The sequence below is a fragment of the Myxine glutinosa genome, chromosome 2 (assembly GCF_964187855.1).
Source record: "Myxine glutinosa chromosome 2, kmMyxGlut1.1, whole genome shotgun sequence".
NCBI classification, from domain to species: domain Eukaryota; kingdom Metazoa; phylum Chordata; class Myxini; order Myxiniformes; family Myxinidae; genus Myxine; species Myxine glutinosa.
Genome location: NC_136262.1, coordinates 133184689 through 133209978, shown reverse-complemented (window position 1 = coordinate 133209978; position 25290 = coordinate 133184689). Strand labels below are relative to the sequence as shown.

Sequence of the window (25290 nt, the reverse complement as noted above, 5' to 3'; positions counted from 1 at the left end):
GATGGGCCTACAGTGTATGGGTTTGGAGACAGTCTGAGTCATTGAAAAGATGGTTCAACTTACGACTGAACAGCGGACCTTCGTGGTTACAACCTTTCACCAAACTGGAAGTTTGCAGCGAACTCGTGATGCATTCAGGGAACGTTTCCCAGAACAGGACCCTCCAGCAGCCAAACCGTCTGGGCGAATGTTAGAAAATACCAAGAGCATGGCACTAGCCTCAGCCGCAACAAGGAGAATTCTGGTAGGAGGCGCACTGGGCGATCGGAAATGAACATTGCAGCAGTAAGGCAGCAAGTTTTGGAACATCCTAGGGATACCAGCACAAGACGAAATGGGACGGAATTGCCTTCGGCAACATTAAACCGAATCACAAGACTGGACCCCCACCAACATCCATATCGGATTCACATCCGGCATCAACTTACGCCAGGGGATTTTGCCAGGAGGCTGGTGCTTGCCGGATGGTTGATAGCACGTTGCGAAGCAGATGTCAATTTCCTGCGGTATCTCGTTATCGGCGACAAAGCTGCTTTCGCCATGGACGGCAAGGTCAATACCCATAATGTTCTTGAATATGCACCGACAGGACAACCCCCGGAATTTAATTTTGACACCAACATGAATCGGCAAAAGTGGACTGTTTGGTTGGGACTTTGTGGAAGTGGTCAGGTGATTGGACCATTTTTCTTTCAAAGGAATGTCAATGGTAACAGGTATTTGCAGATGATCAATGATGAAGTTTTACCGCAGGTGGAGGAGAACTTTGAGCGACAGGTTCGTGGTGTCTTCAGATATCTGGTGGGCCCAAGACGGCGCCCCAGCACATCGTCTTATGGCTGTCCGAGATCAACACAACAACAACAACATGCATTTTAAAGGCCATTTTCCCTGCTAGAGCGGGGGTTAGCTCTAGCAGGGAACTCTTTGAGTTGTCCTAGTCCTGTCTGTTGTCCTGTCTAGCAGGGAACTTTGAACTTTGAGAACTTTGAGCTGTCCGAGATCGACTGAGGGAACTCTTTGAGACCGAGTCATCGCCCTCAACCATGCAGTGGAATGGCCGCCAAGCTCACCTGACCTCACACCATGTGATTATTTCCTTTGGGGACATTTAAAGAACAAGGTGTTCGTAACTCCTCCCCGTGATCTTGACGAATTGCAGGGCCGTATTCGACATGAAGTGGATTCTTTGCGCAATATGGTGAGACGAGCAGTTCAGGGCATGCTCCGCCGCTGTGAGCTTTGTGTTGAAAGGGGAGGTGGACATGTTGAAGGTGTGGGTGCATAAAGGCCAATCATTCCTGAGAAAAGTTCACATCTGACATTCATTCTGCACCAATTATCCTGACTTGCATCGATTAGCCAAACTTGTAAAAATGCGATTCGAACTTGTCATTTTCAATGAACATGCACTCGGTCATGTATGACAGCAATGATTCATGGAAGGTATCAATGGAAAGCTGAGGATCTCCTCTTAATTAGTAAACCACATGTAAATTGTCAAAATAAATAACCTTTGCATATTAACCCCTTGAATTCGGATTACCTTTTTTTTGATACGCATTGTATATCTTATATATTAAAGTAGCGGCAGTTTTGTGTGTGGCTGTCATGCTACGTCATTACGTATATGATGTCATTACAGCGCAAACACCCGCTCACTACAAGAGCTGCAGGAAAGGTCATTCCTCTTTGGTGTATATAGATTACAGTCTCTCTCTGATCGGGTCTCAAGAACATTGGGTGTGTGTTCATTTACCAAGTTTATTGTGGAGAGATCGCCAAGTTGTTTCAGCATTCGAGCAAGCACTCCATTCAAAACCGTTAATGAATGGCTGGCTTGGCAAGCACAAGCCAGCTGCTTGGTAAATGAGCACACCTCCAAACCTTGTGGGGTATATAGATTACAGTAGATATTCACTCAGTTCTGCAAGTAAAACTTTCCTCATGGATGTTGAGATTCCTACAAATTTCTTTGTTTAATGTTATAAGCAGCATTAGCGACTGTTTAAAAAGCTAATCATACGTGTTTGTGGTTTATAATATTTTACAAGCCCGGCTACGCCGCTGTTAGACTTTTGGTCTTGTTTTATTCAAAGTTCAGTTGCCCATTTAGATTCCCATTAAATTCCCAATCAACATTGATAATTTTATTGTGAAACTCAAAGATTTTGTTGAAAACTCCCATTGACACCATTTCTGGTAATGGGAAACTTTCCGCAGACGTCGGTGAAGTCCAGCTAGTCTGCATATTCCAACTCAACGGAGACAAGGCAAGTCGGAGAGCAACTTTAGGTCACTGCATAAAGCTTGTAACAAGTGAGCTTCTATCTATAGGCAAGTCAGAAAATAAATATTTTGCAGATATCAAGGCTGAACTCTCGAACCAGGCCCCATCCTCAAAAGTTTTGGTGGTACTTTGTTGTATCTATCTGGTGTATGCTCCTCCATTCCCTCCGTCACCTCCAATCCTCTACCTCCTTCAAACACCCCCCCCCCCGCCCACCCCCCTCCAAGTATTACAAGTGTCCCATTGCCGACTGGACTTTGTGTCCTCACTCGAGAAGTAGAGAATGGTCTGTCCAGCTTTGATCCTGCTTCGGCGATGGGCCCAGATGGTGTCGGTACTCGTTCTCAAATCCTGCTCTGTTTCTCTCGCTTCTCCCCCATCTGTGCTCTTCGGCAAAGCCTCCTTTTGGTCCTAGCTTGTCTGTCCAGAAGACACAAAACATTACTCCTGTTCACAAGAAGATTGCCAAACCAGATCCTCTCATCTGCAGACTAGTAAGCTTACTTCCAATTCTATAAAACAAAGTCATGGAATCCATCATTGCCGTTGACATTGTCTTTCCTCTTTTCACAAAGATTTATCTCTGACCATTAATCAATGAAGCATACCTCTATCAACTTCCTGGTGATTTCATCTTTTTTTTTTTCTCTGACGATCAGTTTGCATTACATCTTAGTCACTCAGGTATGCACATGCTACTGCTCCTATCTTAGCAACGGTCTGATAACTTTACATCTCAACCAATAGTTTGGGAATGTCGTCCTGGACAAATTTAGGCAATCAGACTTGTATTTTAATGTAGTTGGCATGTGGTGAAATGCCAAGTGTCTTCTTCCTCATGTCTGTCTCACAATGTTACAGCAATTCCCTCCTCCACTTCCTCAGGGATCCTTCTCCCAAGTAAGCATATATCATTTTTCCTTTTTAACCTGCCCACCATGGTATTATTGATTTTGTTAATTATAGAGGACTGTACCCATTTCCACCTTAACGTGCAGCTTGTATCGCTATTATTATTACTCCCGCCAGGGAGTAATGCATTCACTCGTGTCCGTGTGTGTGTGTGTGTGTGTGTGTGTGTGTGTGTTTGTGAACAAGATATCTGGAAAAGTTCTGAACGGATTTGGATGAAAGTTGGTGGGATGATTGCCCTTGCGATAAGGAAGAATTGATTAGTTTTTGGTGAAGCTCAGGATATTATTCCTGATCCAGGAATTTTTTGAAGGATTTTTTTTACCATTGGAAGATAGGGCTCATTTTTTTTAACATTATCTTCTATATATTCTATATTTAACATTGTGATATGAAAATAGTTTTCATATTTGTTGTAAATATAGTTTAAACTCGTGGTTATGCGTTAGAGCGGTGTATTTTGTTAGCAGCGTCGTCTTCAAGGTTCTTTTTTTTTTAATAATAAAGACATATTTTGTCATTTTAAAACCACCAAAGTGTGTATTAGGTTTCCCCGTTTCATAAAATGTATCGTTTGATACGTATAATGCTTTAAAACTGTTTTTTGTTTTTTTTAAATCTCAGAAGAGATATCAACATTTAGCTCAGCGAATGTCATTCTCGGTGTCAGTATTTGATGAACTTATGAAGACTTAGTTCCAGATTTGTCAATGGCTGAGGTATATTAACAAACGAATAAAACAGATTTGGCAAAATTCCAACTTTTAAAAAAAAGATCGCATATTCACCCAGGGTTGTGAGGGGCTGAAGAAGAGGAAACCTCGCATGGGCTTCCCAGACCAAATAAATAATTCTGGTTCTGGCTCTGCGACTTTCAGGTTTATTTCTCCCACCAGGGAGAAACGCATTCGATCGTGTCTGTCCGTGTGTTTGTGTGTTCGTATGTTTGTGTGTCCGTGTGTTTGTGAACAAGATATCTGGAAAAGTTCTGAACGGATTTGGATGAAAGTTGGTGGGATGATTGCCCTTGGGATAAGGAAGAATTCATTCGTTTTTGGTGAAGCTCAGGATATTATTCCGGATCCAGGAAATTTTTTGGGAATTTTTTTGGGGAAGATTTTTTCTGTTTTACTGCATTAAAGCTTTTATTCTTATTCTTAAATGATGTTTTTCTCCTCTAATTCCGAGATATATCAAGATAAATTCTCTGACAGTTAGGGCTTACTTTCTTTTTCATTTATTGTTTTGGGGAGAGGGGATGTTAAACAAAACGTATTATTCCAACTAAACCCACGGCGGGAGTATGCGCTCTACTGAGTGGCGTTCTAGTTTCACTTTTATTCAACATTTTTTGCATTTTATTTTCTGAACAGTTGTTCACATGAAACATGACTGGAAAACTTTTTCTACTTGGAGTGTATCAATTCAATTTGATCATTTGCTTCTTTTTTGCAGGCACCTGGGCCATCGTGCATCATTCCTTCCTCTTAAGCATGGCTTCCATGAGTGGTTTGGGTCTCCCAACTGCCATTTTGGTCCTTTCAACAACGTGGACACACCAAACATCCCAGTATATGACGGTGCACAGATGGTCGGGCGGTACGCATGTCTGTATTGGCTTACACATCCTACACCCATGAAGAAATGGACAGTGGGCAGTCAAACGTTTCTATATTTTGAATTTGCACTTCAAAGGAAGGGTTGCATTTGAATGACATAGGCCATAGGAAACCCATTTACAGATGTAAGAAAAGGAAAATGTGGTTATGAAGCTGAGGGGGAAGCTAAGAACTGCCAATCACAACACATTGTCATGTGACTAGACTGAATGACAAGCCGGACTTGAAATGGAACTCTTCGAGCTCGGAGGCAGAACAGTTTGGTAACCGATGGTATCCCAGAAGGCAGGAGCCAGATAGGATTTTGGTCACCAGAGCTTGCGCCTCTTCGTTTCTCTGTGTCGGGGCATCTCAAGTCGGTCATCTACATTGAGTGTCGGGACTGAGACATTGAACAATTGAAGGCCAGAAATCATATCTGAGTTTCCAAAGACGAGTATCAATATGTCTACCTAGAATCAAAAAGTGCCTGCAAGTTAATGTCCAACATTTCAAACATTTACTGTCGTTCACTCTATCAGTGGTAATCTTGCACGGTAATCAATTGATAAATAAATTATTTTTACAATCAGAATGCATTTTTTTAGTCCTTACATATATTTTTAACTTCATATAATATGAGTAGGGGCTACACGGGGCTGTCCGAGGGGGTGGGGGTGATTTTTCTTTTGTACCCATGACATGATGCAAGCATGGAAACGGCCGAAAAACCATGATGATGATGTCATGATCCTGGGTACCTCCAGCCTGTCTCCAAAATCAGTTGGAAATTGCCCCAGCCATTTTTTTTTTCTATGATTTTTTTCAGAACTACACAAACATGCATGCAGGGAATTTACTTTCAAGCTTAAACCCTTGCCCGGATTCCGAAGTACCTACACCCAAAATTTAGGGACTCTAGGTGCTACGGTTCGGCCGTGAAAGAATAACGTACAAACGCACAAAAAACCCAATATATAATCTATATCTATATATATATTGTTACGTTTGTGTGGGGGGGTGGGGGGGAGGGGGATAAAGCTGTGTTAAGTAGATAGGGGTTAAGATTAGTCCCCCATTATGTGATTGCCCCCCTGTGGCTTTTTTCCTATGTTTTTACAATTATGACAAGGCCGGCCATAAAAGCTCACGTTTTAAACAACAACAACAACAACAACAACCGTCATAACTGCTACTGCTGATAGAACCCCGAACATTCTCGTTCGGGAACTAAATCCCGCCTCCAGAGAATCGTAACCGGCAGGCCACGCCCCGAGCTTTATCATTGGTCGTGGAGACATGGGGTGATTCGATGGGGCTTGGGATTGGCCAGAGTGACGTCATCGAGAAGGTTCGAGAGGAAGGAAGAAGAAGAATCTGAAATTGTCTCTCTCTCTCTCTGCTTCTGAATCTTGCGTGAGCAGGTTGGGCACGATATTGCTCTTGTGTTGTGTGGACTTTTGGTGCTTTGGAGAAGGAGGTTGTTGTGGCCACTAAAGAGGAGCAATAGGGCAGCGGTTTGTGGGGCTTTTTGTACTTCAGATGGAGAGAGAGAGAGCAAAAAGAGGGCTGTCTTCACAGCCCGCTCGACGGCTCGGTGCCCAAGCGCAGGAAGCGTTGGACTTGGCCATCACTGTTGACTGCACCAACCGATATTGTTGGGATGCCAAAGCTGAGTGCCAGGCGGCTAAAGAGATTTGCTTTTATTTTATTTGTTCCCTTTGTGTATGTATTTGGGTCTGTGTAGAGGTTCCTTGCCGTAGGGAATTAGATTTACCTCACTGTTCATTTTTATTCATTGCTTTATTTTCATTAAATCATTATTGTGGTATCTTTTATTTGTTGTGTCGTGTTTCTTTGTTTGTGGGTTTTGGGAATCAACCCGTGTGCTTCGTTCAGGTAAGCACCTTGCCGTCTTCCATACCACGAGTGCCATAACAATAACCGCCAATAATTTGACCATTCGTCTCAGAAATGAAAGACCAAAAAGTTACCCAAAAATTTACCCAAAAACTTGTCCCATAAACTGTCCGGTTATCCATCCATACAAGCCTGGTGTTCATCGGCTATGGACTTGACAATATATATATATATTGTTGCGGATCTCCCGAAGCCTGTTCCCGTTACAAAGGGGGGATTAAACCCCTTTTTTCCCCCTGGGTCTTTGGGTCTGTGAGGCTGAATCGCCACTTCCAGAGCAAGCGTGAAAAAGGGTATCGGGACAACTTCGCACGTACCTTTAACCCACGCTGCCATGAAAGCGGGGACCGAACCTCGCACAAGCCACGCTTAATCGAGTATGCCCGAGCGGTATGCGTATCACGTGATTCGTGCTGTTACTTTTATGGAACCCGATTCGAGCGATTCTATTCGTACCATGCGAAGCCAATTGATGGAAAGGACGAGAACGGTCAAATCAAAGGAATAACACAATTTATTATTAATTACAATGATAAGGATGAAGGAAAGGGGACACAGAGCAGAAGCTTAATCGATCTTAACTTACACCCAGACACAGGGCCCACTCGTGCACACAGGGAGAAGAAGAGAAGAAGTTCGCGCGCCAAGTGTGCTTTGCCGTCGGTCGCTCCGGGGCAGCTCGCCCGGCATGGCTCTCGGATGTTCACGGCACGTATGCAGGAGAAGGCAGGCAGGAGGAGATCGCGCGTCTGTGGCCCGGCATGGGTCGTCTTCTCGAACGCGCGATTAATACAGCGCAGAGCGCAGGGCACGGGGCACGGGGCATGGGGAAAGCTCGTGTACAATCTCGATCACCGCAATTCAATGCACTCGTTGTGCGGTGCGTTCTCATGCGTGTTCAAGCTCAACCCAACTCCACTCACTCTCACAGGGAACTTGAACTCGTCTCACAGGGAACTGTAACTCAGCACTTGAACTCACGATACTCTCCGGCTCTGACTGAGGTGCACACGACTCTCACTGGGAACTCTCTCACCTCTTCTGAGGTGGGGGGGCTCGGAGCAGGGTTTTTTGGCTCTGCCCCGGCCCAACTCGAATGTTCCAAAACCCCACCTCTCATCTTCGTGGTGAGCCACTCCCCTCGAGCTCTGATTGGTGGCTCGTGCTTACCAACCACTCCCTCCTGCAATGCCTCCCTTCGGCCTTGCCAGACTTGTTGAGGCCTGCCACATGGCATGCTATCACCAAAAGAACCGCCCTACTCACGGACCTGCTCAATGCAAAACTAAACACAGGAAAGGACTACGCTTACATTCACTAAGAAATAACTGAACTATTGTGAAGCTACATGTTGTGGTGCGTCTACCTACGAGGGGGAATTATCCTTTATTCCAAAACCACAACACTACACCCCTCTCTCGTCAGACTCGCCCCGAGTCGAACCCACTAATGGAACGACCGGTAGAGCCTGACATGCAAAATTAACCTTACTTTTAAATGTGACACAGGTGTGGTTCCCCCTAGCATTTACTCTGACCCATGTGTGCGACAATTTTAACACTAAATATGTCCCTCCTATTGCGTTGAGCAGCTACCTAACAGTTTCACGCCCACAACTACCCGAGTATTTCTGGAATTTCAAACTAAACACATAGCCGGTGGGCAGCATTCTTATATTTACAAGCACGTATATTTACAATTCTATGACGCAGGACCTGTACTTTTTGGAAGAGAAGATTGGAGGGGAGAGAAACACAACAAAACACACTCATAAATGGCACTTGCTGCTTGCTTCTTGCATCTTGCTTCTTCCGTGTGCGTCTAACAAACCGGCTGGCCCCCTGACCGGCATACAGGCCATTTGAAGCATCGGGGCCAACTAACTTGCAGAACTGCTCGTCCCTAGCTCACAATAATAAACAAAAATGCTTTTATTTGGCCAGCAGGGCCGTTCTCACGTGGTCCAACTGGGTGGCATCAACGCCACTCAAACAAGTGGTCCGAAGGTGTAAGATGATTCTGCAGCAAGATGCTGCACAGCAGAGGTGCAAGGCCACAAGGCTTGTGGTCCATTAGTGTGATGAGGTGCAGCAAAAGGTTTGTGGCAGCAAAGTGCTGTACAGGTCAGCTGCACAGGTGCAACAAAGGTGCAGCAAAAGGATATGGCAGCAAGGTGCTGCACAGGTCGATGGTGCTGCACAGTTCGGCCTCCAAAATGGTCCTGGGGCGGGAGGAGAGACAAGGCACAACAAGCAAGCGGAAAAGACGCAATGGCACATAGAAAACAAGGTGGTGCGGCGTGAGGTACGTGGAAGAGCGAGCAGAGCAGGCTCGTCCCTAGCCGTCCGTACCCGCCACCGTTGGCTACACGACCCCAGCCCCCCCCCTTGTATTTACAATCCGTCTGTACGTCTTGTCTCCCATATCCCCCTCTAATTCCAAATTAGTCTCCCAATCCCTCCCAGGAAGAGAGGGATGGAACAAACACAATGTCACCTTACGTCATGATGCGTCTTACAACTCAAACAGCTTACAGAGCCTTGGTGTGGAGCTCGTCCTCCTCGGTGACTGGCTGTGGATGGTGCGAAGGGATTTCTCAATTCCTAACTACACTAATGACATTACACATCGAAACTACCTGGGGTCGTACCCTGCCAATTGGCCTCTTTAAACTATGTGGTTCTAAGAACCCGAATTCCCATTGCCTACACTGTGGTGCCCTCTGAATTTTGGTCTCACTCCCACAAATTTTCTCGCTGTGCCCTCGCACAATTTCGGGGCTGGGTCGTGTGGCCCTACCAGCAGGTCTAACTACCTGCGCACCTCCACCACTTAGGCCGCCACCCGAGCTTACCTGCTCCTCACGACTACCTAATCGGGGAAGGCCCTCCCTGGCTCTTACCCCCTCTCTGCCCACTTTGGCATTGGGCAACCGGGGTCCTCTCCTGGGATCCTCGGGCCCCACTCACTACTACAACAACTACCCTATCTGGCTCCCAGAGCCTACCTATGGCCTCACCTGGCCGACAAACTACCAGTGGCGGAATGCCCCAATAACCACACGCACCAATTAAGCCACACACCCAGTCATTCCACAGTCTCATGCACCCTCCAAAGCACTACTTTCCACTACCCGCATCACAGGTGTCAATATCCATATAATTTACCTGTGCCCTCTACCTGGCTTTACACTACCCCCCCCCCGGGCTTTAGCGAATGGGTTGCACTCCTCCCCCATTCAATCCTTCGCACCATGCATTCCACACCTTTCATTCCACAACAAGCATTCCACACTACTTATCTCGCACACCATTGATCTCGCACACCTTTTGTGCTCACACACCTCAAACACAATTCCATTTATCTCAACACACAATTCTTCAAACACACAGCATCATCTATCTAACTACTTCCCCCTACTCTCGTGCTTCCCAGTCATCCCTTTAAACTACGCACTCCCTTTATTAGCAACCACCTAAGCTACCTACGTCCCCACTATAGTTCAGGTGTCACTACTTAAATCACTGTCTCTACAGTCTTCTAAATCCCTAACATTATCCGAGCCCTCCCTCTGCTAGCTTCGGTGCCCCATGGAGGCAACCATTGCTGGTCCATGTGCCTATCACTGCCATCCCCCTAAACTAGTGCTCATGGGCCCCGCCGTGCGAGGAATGGTGACACTACCATTCCCCCACGTGGGGGACACTACTCTCATCAGTCCGCTACACTACGAGCCCCCATCTCTGGAGGGACGTCGTCACAGCTCGGCCTCAATGGGCCGAGCGATCCATGTGGGTGGTTGGTCGCCTGTATGGGGTGTCCGTCTGGCATTTACGATCCAAGGGGGGAGGTATGGATAGGCCGAGGTGCCGGGCTCCATCCCGATGCGGGGCCTCGCGGTCCCACGCACGGTGACCCAACCGGCCACGGTCGGAGCACCGCACCCAACAGGGTGCATGGCTGCGAAAACTCCTACCTCCCCTTGAACCCGGCCGATCGCCCTTGCCGCCACGGCACGGAACCATCCACACAGTGCGGGGGCCGGTACGAATCGTGCACGCCGGTCCTTGTGAGACCGACGCAGCACGGATTCCCTCCGGTCCCTGCAGCACACAACTCACCGGGGGCTCACGTCTGCTACCCGTCCCGCTAGGCGCTACCCCGGTCGGTGTCGATGCTTGAGCCGCGTCCTCACACCTCGCGACCCACTCCGCACTCGCACAACCTCCCACACACTCCGTTAGACACTCTTTCCGCACACAGTCCGGTGTGCATTCTCCCTCACACTCGGCTATCGCACACTCTTTTTCCACACCCCCAGGTGCTCACTCTCCCATTACACACTCCGTAACACGCTCTGGTGTGCATTCCTGCACACACTCTGTAACACACTCTGCTGTGCACTCCTGCACACACTCTGTAACACACTCTGGTGTGCACTCCTGCACACACTCTGTAACACGCTTTGGTGTGCACTCCTGCACACTCTCTCTCACACTCGCGCTCCACGCACGCCCTCTCACACCGCACAATGGGCCCATCGTGAACGCCCGGGTCTCGCCTCTGTCCCAAGCGCGCCGAAAACCCGTTCGCGCCAAACACATTCGCACCATTTTCGCAACTCACCTCGGAGCCCTCCTTTTCCACCGGCACCTGCAAGCTTTTTATTTCATTAGCAAGCCCGGCATCACGGTGCAAACACAGACTTTGTTTATGTTCCATAACCTCCTCCCGCGATTTATTTTCTGTTTCTCCCGTCTCTTCAGCCCCAATTGTTTCTTTTTCTACCTCGACGATCGTCGGCGCCCAAAAAATTTCTTTTTCCAACTCAACCCTTGCCGGCGCCCCCAAAATATTCTTTTCCAATGCGACGATCGTTGGTTCCTCTACACTTTGTGTCGTGATTCCCATGGCCCCGGTCAGCTTGGCTGTCCTCTGCTCTACCTCGCTCCCCATGCGTTCCCCACACCGCATCACCTCGTTGCGTACCACCGCGACCTTCCCGCTCAACATGCGCCCGATGTCCTCCCCTGCCTTTCTCATGTCCTTTCTCGACTCTGCCCTCATTTTTTTCATTTCGCCACCCATTTTGTTTTCCAACCCTTCCATGTTACACCTTGCTTCGTCCCTCATTTCTTTCATTTCCCGGGTGGGTTTGTCCCCCATTTCTTTCAATTCCTGGGTGGATTTGTCCCCCATTTCTTTCAATTCCTGGGTGGATTTGTCACTCTGGGTATCCAATGTCTCCTTCAATTCGCCGTTCATTTTATCCATGTTATCCTCCGTCTTGATCATATAGGCCCTCATTTGTGCCATAAATAATTGCATGTACCCTGGCATCGCGGGCTCGGCTTCCGCCGCCACGTGCGAGGCGCCGCCATTTTCTTCGCCAGCTGCCGCACCCTCATCAATTTCCTCCTCTACCAACTGTCCCTGTTGGCCCTGGGTCATTAATTCCTCTTCTACTACCCCCACCGGCATTTGACCGTCTTGGCCAGCCATGGTACGAATTTCAATTTGATGTTACAAACTAAATTTCGTGCGCTCGTAATTTCGAGTGCGCTTCACGCACTCGAGATCCAATTATCTCACACTCCCAGACACCAATTTGTTGCGGCCAATTTGTCCCCAAAAAAATTTTTGGGTTCAAATCCCACTCCCGACTACCAATTTGTTGCGGATCTCCCGAAGCCCGTTCCCATTACAAAAGAAGGGGGGATTAAACCCCTTTTTCCCCCTGGGTCTTCAGGTCCGCGAGGCCGAATCGCCACTTCCGGAGCCAGCGTGAAAAAGGGTACCGGGACAACTTCGCACGTACCTTTAACCCACGCTGCCACGAAAGCGGGGACCGAACCTCGCACAAGCCACGCTTAATCGAGTACGCCTGATCCGTATGTGTATCACGTGACTCGTGCTGTTACTTTTATGGAACCCGATTCGAGCGGTTCTATTCATACCATGCGATGCCAATTGATGGAAGGGACGAGAACGGTCAAATCAAAGGAACAACACAATTTATTATTATTTACAATGATCAGGATGAAGGAAAGGGGACACAGAGCAGAATCTTAATCGATCGTAACTAAATCCCTGACACAGGGCCCACTCACGCACACGGGGAGAAGAAGAGACCAAGTTCGCGCACCAGGCGCGCTTTGCCGTTGGTCGCTCCGGGGCAGCTCACTCGGCGTGGCTCTCGGATGTTCACGGCACGTATGCAAGAGAAGGCAGGCAGGAGGAGATCGCGCGTCTGTGGCCCGGCACGGGTCGTCCTCTCGAACGCGCGATTAATACAGCACAGAGCGCAGGGCACGGGGCACAGGGAAAGTTCGTGTACAATCTCGATCACCGCAATTCAATGCACTCGTTCTGTGGTGCGTTCTCGTGCGTGCTCAAGCTCAACCCAACTCCACTCACTCTCACAGGGAACTGTAACTCAGCACTTGAACTCACGATACTCTCCGGATCTGACTGAGGTGCACAGGACTATCACTGGGAACTCTCTCACCTCTTCTGTGGTGGGGATGGGGGGGGGGGTGTGGGGGGGGGGCTCCAAGCACGGTTTTTTGGCTCCGCCCCTGCCCTACTCGAATGTTCCAAAACCCCACCTCTCATCGTCGTGGTTATCCACTCCCCTCGAGCTCTGATTGGCGGCTCGTGCTAACCGACAACTCCCTCCTGCAACGCCTCCCTTCGGCCTCGCCAGACTTGTTCAGGCCTGCCACGTGGCATGCTATCGCCAAAACAACCGCCCTACTCACGGACCTGCTCAATGCAAAACTAAACACAGGAAAGGACTACGCTTACATTAACGAAGAAATAACTGAGCTATCGCGAGGCTACATGTTGTGGTGCGTCTACCTACGAGGGGGAATTATCCTTTATTCCAAAACCACAACAATATATATATGTATTTATATAGATAGATAGATAGATATATATATATATATATATATATATATATATATATATAGACTTGGCATTTAATATGGAATATTTTTTTGTGGGGGTGAACTTACTTTTCAAGATGACTTAGAACCAAAAGTTCATTGGAATTATGTTGAAATTATTCTAGATTTTGTTAATGTGACCTTTAAAAGAAACAAAAACTACATTTGACATTTCGAAGCAAATAAATTGATCCTTGAAAGTGATGTAAACTGATATCGAACTCGATTCACGCACAGTACTGTGTTAAACTTCTGTACGTTTTCCAGAAGTATCTCTTTATTTTGCACATTAGCCAAAAAAAATTTCAACAAAAACAAAAGCTAATAGTAAGGGCATTTTATGAGATATTTCACAAATCTGTTAACTAAATTGTTACCAAAAAATTTCTTCAGCAATATGTTTGTAAAGGTGTGTAATAACATGTGTTAAAATGTTGAAGTTCAACTCCCGTGGGAAACCCAGAAAAAAAGCTGTTGAATTCGGGTACCGAAAAATTATTTTCGAGAATTTTTATTTTTTTTAATCGGCCCTTAAGTAACTTATGAGGGGTCAAATAAGGGTTTTTCATGATTCTGAGTTGATTGTTAACATTTATATTTCACCACAGACACTCCTTTGTGGAAAAATAATTTCTAAATATATCTCATTTTCTACTCCCACAAATTTCTACTATCTACTTCAGTTCCTCTCAGGATCTTAGCTTTGTCGAGTGCCTTCAACTTCACCCGGGGGAAAGCTGCTGTTGTCTGTGGATCTGGCAAAGGTGGTGCCGGAGAGGTGACTTCGATCCAACCCATTGAGTGAAAGGGAGCGTTTCCGTGAATAGAGACAATGTTTAAATCTATATTGTCTCCAACAAACTGAGTGACTGCATTGTTTGTTTCCCCAACCTCCATAAAGACCACCTGATCATTACTTGACAATTCACTTTCACTGGCTGGCACTTTGGCTGTCATCACTGATTGATCCTCAAGCGCAGCATCAACCGCAACCTCATCATTGATCTGTTCATCGGTTTCCTCCACAATGGTGTCAAGAGTGCCAGAAGTATCTGGAACATCATCTCCACTCCTACTATTAAGGAAGCAGTATTTGTAGTTTTGTGTCTCCGTGTAAGACTCAGTGTATCCCAGCCGGTGGAACTTGTTGAGCATCCATTTTGACCCAAATCTATGATCAAGTTGTATGGCAAGCCCCATTTGGTGTGGCAATACTCCAGACCGAGGTCGACAGGCCTTAATAAAATTCTGCCCCCAAACGGCAACTCTTTCGTCTGTCTTGACAATCGGTCTCAAGAACATCTGAAGGCTTGCAGGAACAATTGTCAGCTGACTATCGATGTCAGTCATACTGTGTGTGGTGGGGTATGACTTTGGACCTAAATCAATCAAGGCAATATCATTGGATATGAACTTGAGTGCCGTCTTTATGATCTGAGTCTTCTCATCTCCATGGTCAAGATTAGCATGATGCTCTCGAAGAATATTGTCGGTGCCATCTTTGAGACAGAGTACATCTGCCCTTCTTTCCTGTGTTGTGAAATACAAGGTGTCTTCGTATTTCTCTAGAAGTTTTATCTTTAGCCAATGCTTTGAATAAGAAAGGCTCTTCTCTGGTGACTGATCAAACTCCTGCAGCTTTTCATGGACTTGGTCCATGTTCCTTACCCCATGCTCTAATTCTGAGTCTAACCATTCGCAGAATTCAATAAAAACTGCCTCTCGCTCCTCATCAATACTCCTCTGTCCTCTCTTCCTTTTTCCTTCCTCATCAGTCTTGGACAAACTGTCACCTCTCGCAAACATAAGTTTGCATCGCAAATGGTACAGTGTTTCTTCTGCTACCAAGTCGTTGATCCCTTCCAGGCGTCCAGTGACTTCAGTGCCCCAGTCATCCCCGCGACTCCGTGCTGTCTTCAGCAAGCTTGCCTTCAGTGTATCTGCAGTCAAATTATCTGGCACTCTGTATTTCTTTCTAGCTTGTGCTGGATTATTTTTGTAGAGCTGGGCTGGTTGGTTGCAAAGAATGCATACATCCTTATACAGGAGTTCAACTGACTGTGATCTTCTAGAACTGCAGCCAGTTGATGAACTGAACTCACAAGTAGTGCGTCTTCTCTTCAACTTTGATGACTCTTTCTCTGCCTTTGATGCTTGAGCTGACTTCTTGGTGGTTGCAACAAAGTTGTTGTACAGATCATTTTTACACTTCTGGTGGTACCTCAGTTTTCCTTCCTTTTGAGCCTCCTTCATACGTTCCACAACAGTTACATTTTCGACAGTTTCTGCTTGTTTCAATAAAGTTGAGTATCCCTTTGGAGTTGCCTGTATGAGCCTTTCAGCTGGTGTATCCGAGCGTACACAGATGAAGCAATTGAGCACAGGTGGAGTAACGTCTTCATCCATATTGCTAGACTCCATGTCCTGCAAAGTAGAAAATGAGATATATTTAGAAATTATTTTTCCACAAAGGAGTGTCTGTGGTGAAATATAAATGTTAACAATCAACTCAGAATCATGAAAAACCCTTATTTGACCCCTCATAAGTTACTTAAGGGCAGATTTAAAAAAAAAAAATTCTCGAAAATAATTTTTCGGTACCCGAATTCAACAGCTTTTTTCTGGGTTTCCCACGGGAGTTGACCTTCAACATTTTAACACATGTTATTACACACCTTTACAAACATATTGGTGAAGAAATTTTTTGGTAACAATTTAGTTAACAGATTTTCATATGTTTCCCTTACTATAAATTATGACTGGGATTACGGACAGTAAAATTACAGTTCAGTACTTCGTGTAACCCCCATGAGCATTCAGGAGAGCACGTACATGTCGGGGCATGCTGTTCACGAGATTTGCCAAGGTTTGGACAGGAATCGCTTGTCATGCAGTGACAATAGTCTGCTGCAATTCACGCACAGAGGTCGGCTGCTGGTTCCAAGTTGTCGATTTGACGCGTTAGTTCTGCCCACAAGTTCTCTATCGGATTCATATCCGGGGACATGGCAGGCCACTCCATATGCTCTACACCACGGTCAGCAAGAAAGTGTTGGATCATGCGAGCACGATGAGGCCGTGCATTGTCATCTTGGAAGACAAAGTTTCCTCGAAAGGCTGCACGAGCAAATGGAAGCAATGTTTCTACCAGAATGACCCTGTACTTGAACTGGTTCAGGTTTCCATTAAGAACAAACAGGTCAGTTTTACCCCCTGCATGAAAAGCAGCCCAAACGGTCACCCCACCACCTCCAGCTTGGACTCTTGGCACTATACAATCTTCATTGTGGGCTTCATGCACTTGTCTGTGCACTCGGACGCAGCCATCTTGATGATAGACCAGAAATCTAGACTCGTCACTGAAGGTCACGTGATTCCAGTGTCCTGGCTGCCATTGACGGTGCTCTCTGGCCCACTGCAATCGGCGCTGGCTGTGTTGTCTGGTCAGGCGTGGCTTTCTCAGGGGACGCCTGGCATGATAGCCTGCTTGAACCAGTCATTGGTTGACTAGCCTTCTGGATACAGGCACATTTGTCAGTTGCTGCCACTCAGCCCTAAGCCGATTAGCTGACTTGGTACGGCCATTGCAGACTAACCAGTGCAGCTGGCGATCATCTCTCCTTGTGGTTCTGCGTGGACATCCTGGCCTCGGTATTGGAGTAGGGACACCCCTCTGAGCATTTCGTTTCAGGATATTTGACACCTGACCTTGAGTGATGCCATACTGCCGAGCAATAGCACGCTGCTTCATGCCAGAATTTCGTAAAGCCACCACTCCATGACAAACAGCATTGTCAAGTTGACGGACCATCTCCAGAGGAAGCGGCAATAACTTTTGTAGACGTGCAGCAGTTGGTTTCCACTCATACAGAACGCAGCAACCCTTATATACCCGATTGTGAAGCCAATCGTCAAATGTACCTGTCCTTACATTTTGTCACGCCACCTGTGATATAATCCTGTTATTGACTTCTTGCTGCGAAAGACAATCAGTGACATGGTTCTTTCAGCAAAGACATCACCGAAGCATAAAAGAAACTCACCAGATTGATATACTGAGTTCAGAAAGTAAACCCAAGTCAAGAAAAAAAATATATTCCATATTAAATGCCAAGTCTGTATATATATATATATGTCTGTAACAATATATATATATATATATATATATATATATATATATATATATATATATATATATATATATATATATATATATTGTTACGGACGCGGTTAAAGGATGTTATTTTACCGAGCGGTGGTATTACCGCGACCGAACAGTTATTCCCCGACTAACCCGGTTCAACCCCAAACGTTGGCCGTATCGCACCGCAGCTGCTCAATATGGAAAACTCTAAAGCGACCGAATGCAAAGAGGAAGAAGACGTACAGAAGAGTAATTGGATTTATTATTTACACATATAAGCAGGAAGAAAGCAGTCACGTTTATTTACAAAGATATTAGGCACACAGTGCAACGCTAGCTTACCTACAGTCTTAATTAACCCAGGGACAGAACAAACAAGGACAGACTCACGCGGGGAATGATGATAGGACTGGTGGGAGATGGATGGCTGGCGGGATAGGGAGGTCCAACTGGTCCTGCAGCCGATCGACTCGTGGGCAGCCGCCGCTCCTTCGCGGCCCTGCTCCAAACTGCCGTCCAGGCCTCGCGCTGCTGTGGCTGCAGTTTCGGTGGCTCCAGCTGCAGTAAATGCAGTTTCGGTGGCTCGAGCTGCAGTAAGTGCAGTTTCGGTGGCTCGAGCTGCAGTAAGTGCAGTTTCGGTGGCTCGAGCTGCAGTAAGTGCAGTTTCGGTGGCTCGAGCTGCAGTAAGTGCAGTTTTGGTGGCTCGAGCTGCAGCTCAACTCTGGACTTCTCTCGGACTCAACTCAAAGCGCCTCTCTTGGACCCAACTGCTTGGACTCCCTCTCGTCTCTCTGTAAAAGCTCATCTCTTCGGGAAACGCCCTAGCTGCGGGTTATATAGGCCCCGCCCCTCAACCTTCGCGAACCTCCTCGATGTTTCTCTCCACACCCTCTCCAAGTCCAACCCCTTGTTCGTGGTTGGTTGAGTGGGGCTGACTCACTCCTCCCCTCTATGACGAGGTGGGGACCCGCCTTTCTTCCCCAACCCTGCCTCGTGGCCAATGGCGGCAATTGTTGGTTGGCAATGCGAATGGCAATTGACGAAAAGGGGGAATGGAGGTTTTTGGGAATGGGAATGAAGGGAATCTATCTCTTTCACTGGTGCAATGGAGTATTTCAATTAATGGGAGACACAGCCTTACCCTAAAACACATAATAAGATATAACTATTGAACAGGGGTATTCTATGATGGGCTGACGTGCATGCTCTTGGACTAATTATGGGACGCCCTTTGACCTTTACACAGCTCCGGAGGCAGGAGGCGCAGAATAACAATAACAATAATAATAATAAAGCACACAATAAAAAAACACAATCCTCATATCCGCAACAATATATACATATATATATATATATATATATATATATATATATATATATATTGTTGCGAATATGGAATTTGGCCTCCATATCCGCTTGTAAATATTCCCCTATTTCCCCCAATACTCCCCAACTATCCCCAATCCCCCATTCCCTAGTCCCATTGTCTGTAAACAACAATCAGTAGAGCCGACCTTCCCCTTTTTCCCCCATTAAATGTCGTGCCCAGGTCCACCGCACCACACGTAGACAACTTTCGGACATCTTGCTAGTTATTCTTAGTCTATGTCAGTTAAGGACTCGTTTCCATTAATTATGACTCTTCGTTGCACCAGAATGTGATTATATGGCACCAGTAGTGAGTTTAGGACCTTTCCCATACCTCCTCCCATCTTCTTCCCCAAACAACAACAATAACAACAACTACAACAACAATTACAACTACAACTACGACTACAACAACAGAGGGGCGGGGAGTGTGCGTTCTCACACCGGCTCGGTTACCCGCCATGACCATGCGCTCCACGGCGTTACCCCGAAGGGGCTGGCTGTCAGCTCCTCGTCAGGGGCGGAGCCAGTAACCCCCCCACGCACCCAATGAGAAGCAACGTGCCGATTCCATCTGGGGCGGAGCTAACGAGCCGAGGGCGTGTCACTCCCCGCCGGATATACGCGGCCACGTACCGGACGTGACGTCAGATGCGCCCCCAGCTTGAGACGACAAGACGCCACCTCGAGCGCTGTGAAACCTCCTGCATCTACTGGACCGTACAGTACCCTGTCCTTGAGCCAAGAGTGCACCTTGAGCCATCGATTCTGCCTTTCCTGGCCATCAATCCCCGTGTGAGTCAGCCTTTTGTCCCGTTTATCTGTCGTCTGTTGGGGTTAATATAAGATTGTGTCTAAGTGCTTGTCTTTCTATGCTGTACCTCTCGTCCCTGTAATCTGACCTTCCGCCCTAATATAATCTCCTCCGGAGGTCTTGAGAACCGTATCCCTGGTGTCGCGTCAATTTAATCCCAGCCGTGTGTCTTTTCCTTCATTGACCTAGCGTAGCGCGATTAGTCAACGTTCGGGTATAATCGGGTAACTTGTGCAGACGTGGTCATACCAAAACCGCTCGGTAAATAACATCTAAGCCACGTCTGTAACAATATATATATAAGTTCAAAACACACCTGGTCACAAGTGTGCCACACTGACCGGGTCCCTCAGTCGAGGTCCTCAGCATCATCCCGTTTCGGCCCTTCAACCTCGATACGGTCAGCTAAGGTGGGCCAGCAGGGGCACATACACATCCACATGCAGCAACTGCACCTGGATGCGTACATACCCCCACCCCCAGCCAGTGCGAACAACAACCACAACACCTCCACATCCAGAATCCACAGCACCAAACAAACATGGTGGAACACTCAAACACCCACCTTTATACCCTTCACCACTCACCAACAAAACACACCAAATCATTCATACACGCACATACACACACAACACCAACCAACCAACCACCTATCCTTACATCATACACCACTCAACACACAAAAACACCCATTCATGCAAAAATTAATTCATGCAAAAACACACACCCTCACCCACTCACTCATATACACAACATAAGAAGTAATCATGGCAACAACAACAAAAAAACAAAAACAAAAAAAAACAACCAACCAACACCGTTCGATGTGCCTCCATAAACTTCCTCCATATCCAAAATGAGCCTTTTAAGGCAACCTGTGCCACCTTGTCACACATCCTCCTTCTTTCTGTCCCACACACTCCCAGCCTAGCAAGAAATGCAGAAAAGGAATTGCCAATATACCCTCTGCACCCCACCTCAAATGGCTGACGTGAAACTCGCCAACACTTCTCCCGGCACTCTGCCTCCAGCTCACTGTACTTTCCGCTCTTCCTCTCGTGCACCTCCTCCATGTTCTCTTCCCAAGGTACCGACAACTCCCCTAAGATGACCTGTCTTGTTGCACTTGACCAAATGACAATGTCAGGCCGCAACCTTGTCACACAGATCTCCTCTGGGAATACCAATTGTGGCTTTCGGTCTGCCACCACCTGCCAATCACAAGCATCTGACAGCCCTCTTGCTTTCCACCTCCTCCTCTTTCCACCTCTTACCACTTGGCCATCTTTGACAAACCACACCTCTCCACCATCAGTCTCCTTCTCCACTCTTCTCTCTTTCGATCTCAGCACCTCTTGTTGCACCATCTGCACCACCACCGCCAGCACCTGATCATGTCGCCACCTGTATCTTCCTGCTGCCAATGCTACTGAGCATGCACTCAGTGCATGCTGCACCGTTCCCACACCTCCACACAAATAACATCTCTCCTCCTGCAACAACCCCCACAATCTCAAGTTTACTGGTGACGGAAGCACATCATACGTTGCCCGCAAGAGGAAATTCAACAATATTGGCTCCATCCTCCAAATCTCTTGCCACGTATACGTGTGCCAGCCGTAGAGCTTCCGTGAACGTCAGGTCCGCTGTCTCCAAAAGTCTTAGTCTGAGAGTCGAAGAGCTGATCCCAGAGACAAAAGAATCTCAGACAAGATCATCTTGGACTTGCTCATGAGTGCAACCTCTTGAGTACTGTCTGCAAGTAGACGTCGCAGCTCTTGGGCGAAGTGATCTATCGACTCAGCGGGCTGTTGACACCGCGTTGCGAGCAGATGCCTGGAATACACCACACTCCGTTTCTTAATGTAAATTCGTTTTAGCTCTGTCACAGCGGCATTGTACGTCGTACACTGTTCGATGCTCCTGTAGACGTTATGATGTACTTTAGTCTGCAGCACGTCCAGTTTCGTTTCATCAGTGATAGCGGCGCCCTGGGCTTTGAACTGATTTTCCAGTGTCTTGAGCCAATGAGTTAGCTCCGAGCCCGAATCCACTGCTTGTGGGTCGGCGCCGAATGTCGGTACCTGGATCATCTTGTGTCCCGCCATTTCCGCCTCTTGTCCTCGAGTGGACGGCAAGAACTGATTGTTATTAAGTGTTGTGAAAATCAATCAGGTCCACAACTTTGTCCCATAGGTAGGTTTAACAACAATCAGATCTCTGGCATCATCCTGTAAAATACAATCATGCAATATATGTATCAGGATCTTGGCATCATATAGAAAGGATCGATATCAGTCAATGCAAGCAAGCCTAGAATATGAGCGGGTACGTACCATCCAAGTCTACATGTCATGGTATAATGTCGCAGGAGTGGCCCAGAGTCGTGGACGTCCGAGGTCTTATAGACGCCTCTCAGCGGTTTGAGTGAGCATCACACCTGGGTTCAACTTTGATACATTTTCACTACAATCCTCACCCACACACCTTCCCACTTAGTCCAAGCACCTTGCTGTGCCTGACCGACTGCTTTCACATATCTCCCCTTCTCTTCCTTTCTTCTCACCTCCCTCTCAACCATCTTCCGCCTCTCTTTCACACATGCCTTTCCCCATCGCTCATGCTCCATCCACCCCAAGCCATGCTTCCTGTGCTGTACCATCCCCATGACCTCCTTCTGTTGCAACCGCTCCTCCATCTCGTCCACCTCTGCTCTTGCATTCCACTTCCGACTTCCCTTCTTCTCTGGGAGAGCATTCTTTACCACTGCATCACTTGAATCCCGCAACATCATGAACTCCCGCACCGTCACCACCTTAAACTCCTCGGTTAATGATGTTAAGGGAAAGTGGAGTTTTCCACCCTGACCATAAAAGGCAATGTTCGTCAAACAGCGTGGCACTCCCAACCACCTCCTCACAAACCCAGTCACCACAACCTTCATCCTCTCTCCATGCCCAATTGCAATATCATACATCATCAATGGCCACAATAATCGTGGCATCAACCCAAACTTCAAACACCATACCCTCAACTTACCTGGCAAACCACATCCATCAATTCTCTTCAATCCTCTCAAAAGCTCGTGTCTGACCTCCACTCTTCCCACATCATTCAACTCCACTGTATACCACATATATATACACATACTCCGGCAGACTCGCCAATCCAAACGCTCTGTGTGGGATCAGAGGTGAACATCTCAATGCTGATCTCATCAGACTACACCTTGCTTAAGCACGATAATAGGTGCAATGCAGGTGGTACTCGGCACCTTCTGAGTGATCGGAGATCTGCTGCAAAGAGGAAGAAGAACCTGCCTGCCACAGGACTGAGACATGTTGAGCTGGAGAGAGACCCATTGCGCTGTTCCGAACTGCATGTGGCATGGAGGTCCGGGTGGCGCTGAGCCCGAAGCACCGTTCATTGGGTCTGTGGCAAGCAGGCCAGCAGAGGTCTCTGGCAAAGGAAGAGGCTGCATTACTAACGTACACATTCTGTCTCTTGCTATCCTTATTATTAATTTTCTCTATCTCGTCTCCTTTGATGCACAAATAGCCTGCTGACCACAGAGCGAAAGAGTGATCAACATCCCAAGCAAAAGAACAAACAACAACTGACTGCTCATTCGTTCGGGCGAGAGTACCAATTCACCCTTCACACATTTCCTGTCTATCTACACAGCACCCACTGCACCACGATACCACACTAACTTTCCCTCCCTGTCCTCCCCCCGTTACCCAAACACTGTATCAAGACTGGTACTCATCCGTCGATGGTGCCTGGGTGAGGGCCAAGCCATCAGGGGCTGAATCCACGCCCTGAACTTGACTCTCCCCTCCTCTATTCTTCTTATCTAATTTCGTCGGAGTGTGATTTTGCTGGGCCCATGTGATACGTGTTAGATAACCAAGTAAGATTGCAGGGGGTTAAGTGCAAAGAGAGATGAGACTTTTGGGTTGTGTTTTAACTGTTTAATTGGGCCTTTCTTTTTGCTTTTATTGATGATTGTAAATGTCTTGTTTTTATTGTGCTTTGTAAATACTCTTGCAATTCTTGGTAAACAGTTGTTTCCAAACGGCCCGTCTAATCTCTTTCCTATTGACTCGGTTAAGGTGCACTAGTAGTGTTTCAGGATGTTCTTCCCCAACTAATTTGCTCCACAATGTTAGCCAACAGGTACTTGGCAGTTCTCTCGGCTGTGTCTGATTAAATTAGACGAGACAAGCATGTATCGAGGGAGTGAGCCCCGCTTGATATTGCCAAGCAACAGGAAAGGTAACGAGTGTAGTAGCAAGAACCGTGCCAGGTCCGGTGGTATCAATCGGCGTTTGTGGTCGACTCGCAACCCGTCGGACCATGGAGTTTTCCGTAGCCAGTGGGCTCAGGACCGAGAATTCGGGAGGAGTCCGAGAAATCCCCTTGTGATAAACCCCAACACCCAGATCCGTAACAATACAATATGTATGTGTGTGTATAACCTCTTCCACCATTTTGTTGCTCAGGTACTACGAGGAATTTCCCATCGACAGGAAGACAGGCGAGTCCAACCTCACACAGCTCTACCTGCAGGTTAGATTTGATTTCGTCCATCCATGATGAATAAATTAAATAAATGCCTTAATTGAAAATGTATAATGCTGACTGGACAACCTTCCCATCTACTTTCTCAACAATCCTCTCCAAGAAGTTCTATCGCTCAAGCTTTTGGGTCTCACTATCTGCCATGATCTTTCTTGGGAAAACCACATTTCCAAGCTGGCCTCCAAAGCCAGTCGCCAACTGGGCATCCTCTGTCGTGCGAAGTCCTTCCTTGGCACATCTGAGCTCCTCACCACATACAAGGCTTTCATCCGCAGCTCAATGGAATACTGTTCCCCCCCTCTGGGCTGGTGCTCCTGCCTCACACCTAGCTTGGCTTCACGCTGTTGAAACCAAAGCGTTCAGAATCATTGGAATCTCCTGCGATGAAGCTATCTCCGAGGGCCTTTCACTCACTCACCGCAGGCAGGTTGGTGGTCTTTCTGTCTTCTACCGACTCCTCTCTGGCCTTGCCCCCCCCCCCCCCACCAGCTCTCTCTGGGCTCTGTCCCCCAAATATTCCTACAGGTCGCACAAGATCTGCGTGCAACCCTCTTATGGTTAAACTGCCAAAATCTAGGCTCTCTGCTCACCTTCACTCTTTCATTCCTCTTTTCTCCCGCCTCTGCAACAAACTCCCCCACTCCCTTCAATCCCACTCCTCCCTCCAGGTCTTTAAAACAGCTGTTCACCACCATCTCTTATCTTCCCCA

At 47.2% G+C, this 25290-nt stretch overlaps 1 protein-coding gene across 7 annotated transcripts in view; it reads left to right on the top strand.

The window, feature by feature from the left end:
• The window catches only part of GALNS (galactosamine (N-acetyl)-6-sulfatase), a 100887-nt gene that overhangs the window by 36884 nt on the left and 38713 nt on the right, over positions 1-25290 (top strand). For all 7 annotated transcript variants that reach the window (XM_078771673.1, XM_078771671.1, XM_078771669.1 and 4 more), the window contains 2 exons: positions 4658-4801; positions 24502-24568. In XM_078771673.1, the coding sequence (XP_078627799.1) occupies positions 4658-4801; positions 24502-24568 (211 nt within the window). The remainder of the gene's footprint in view (positions 1-4657; positions 4802-24501; positions 24569-25290) is intronic.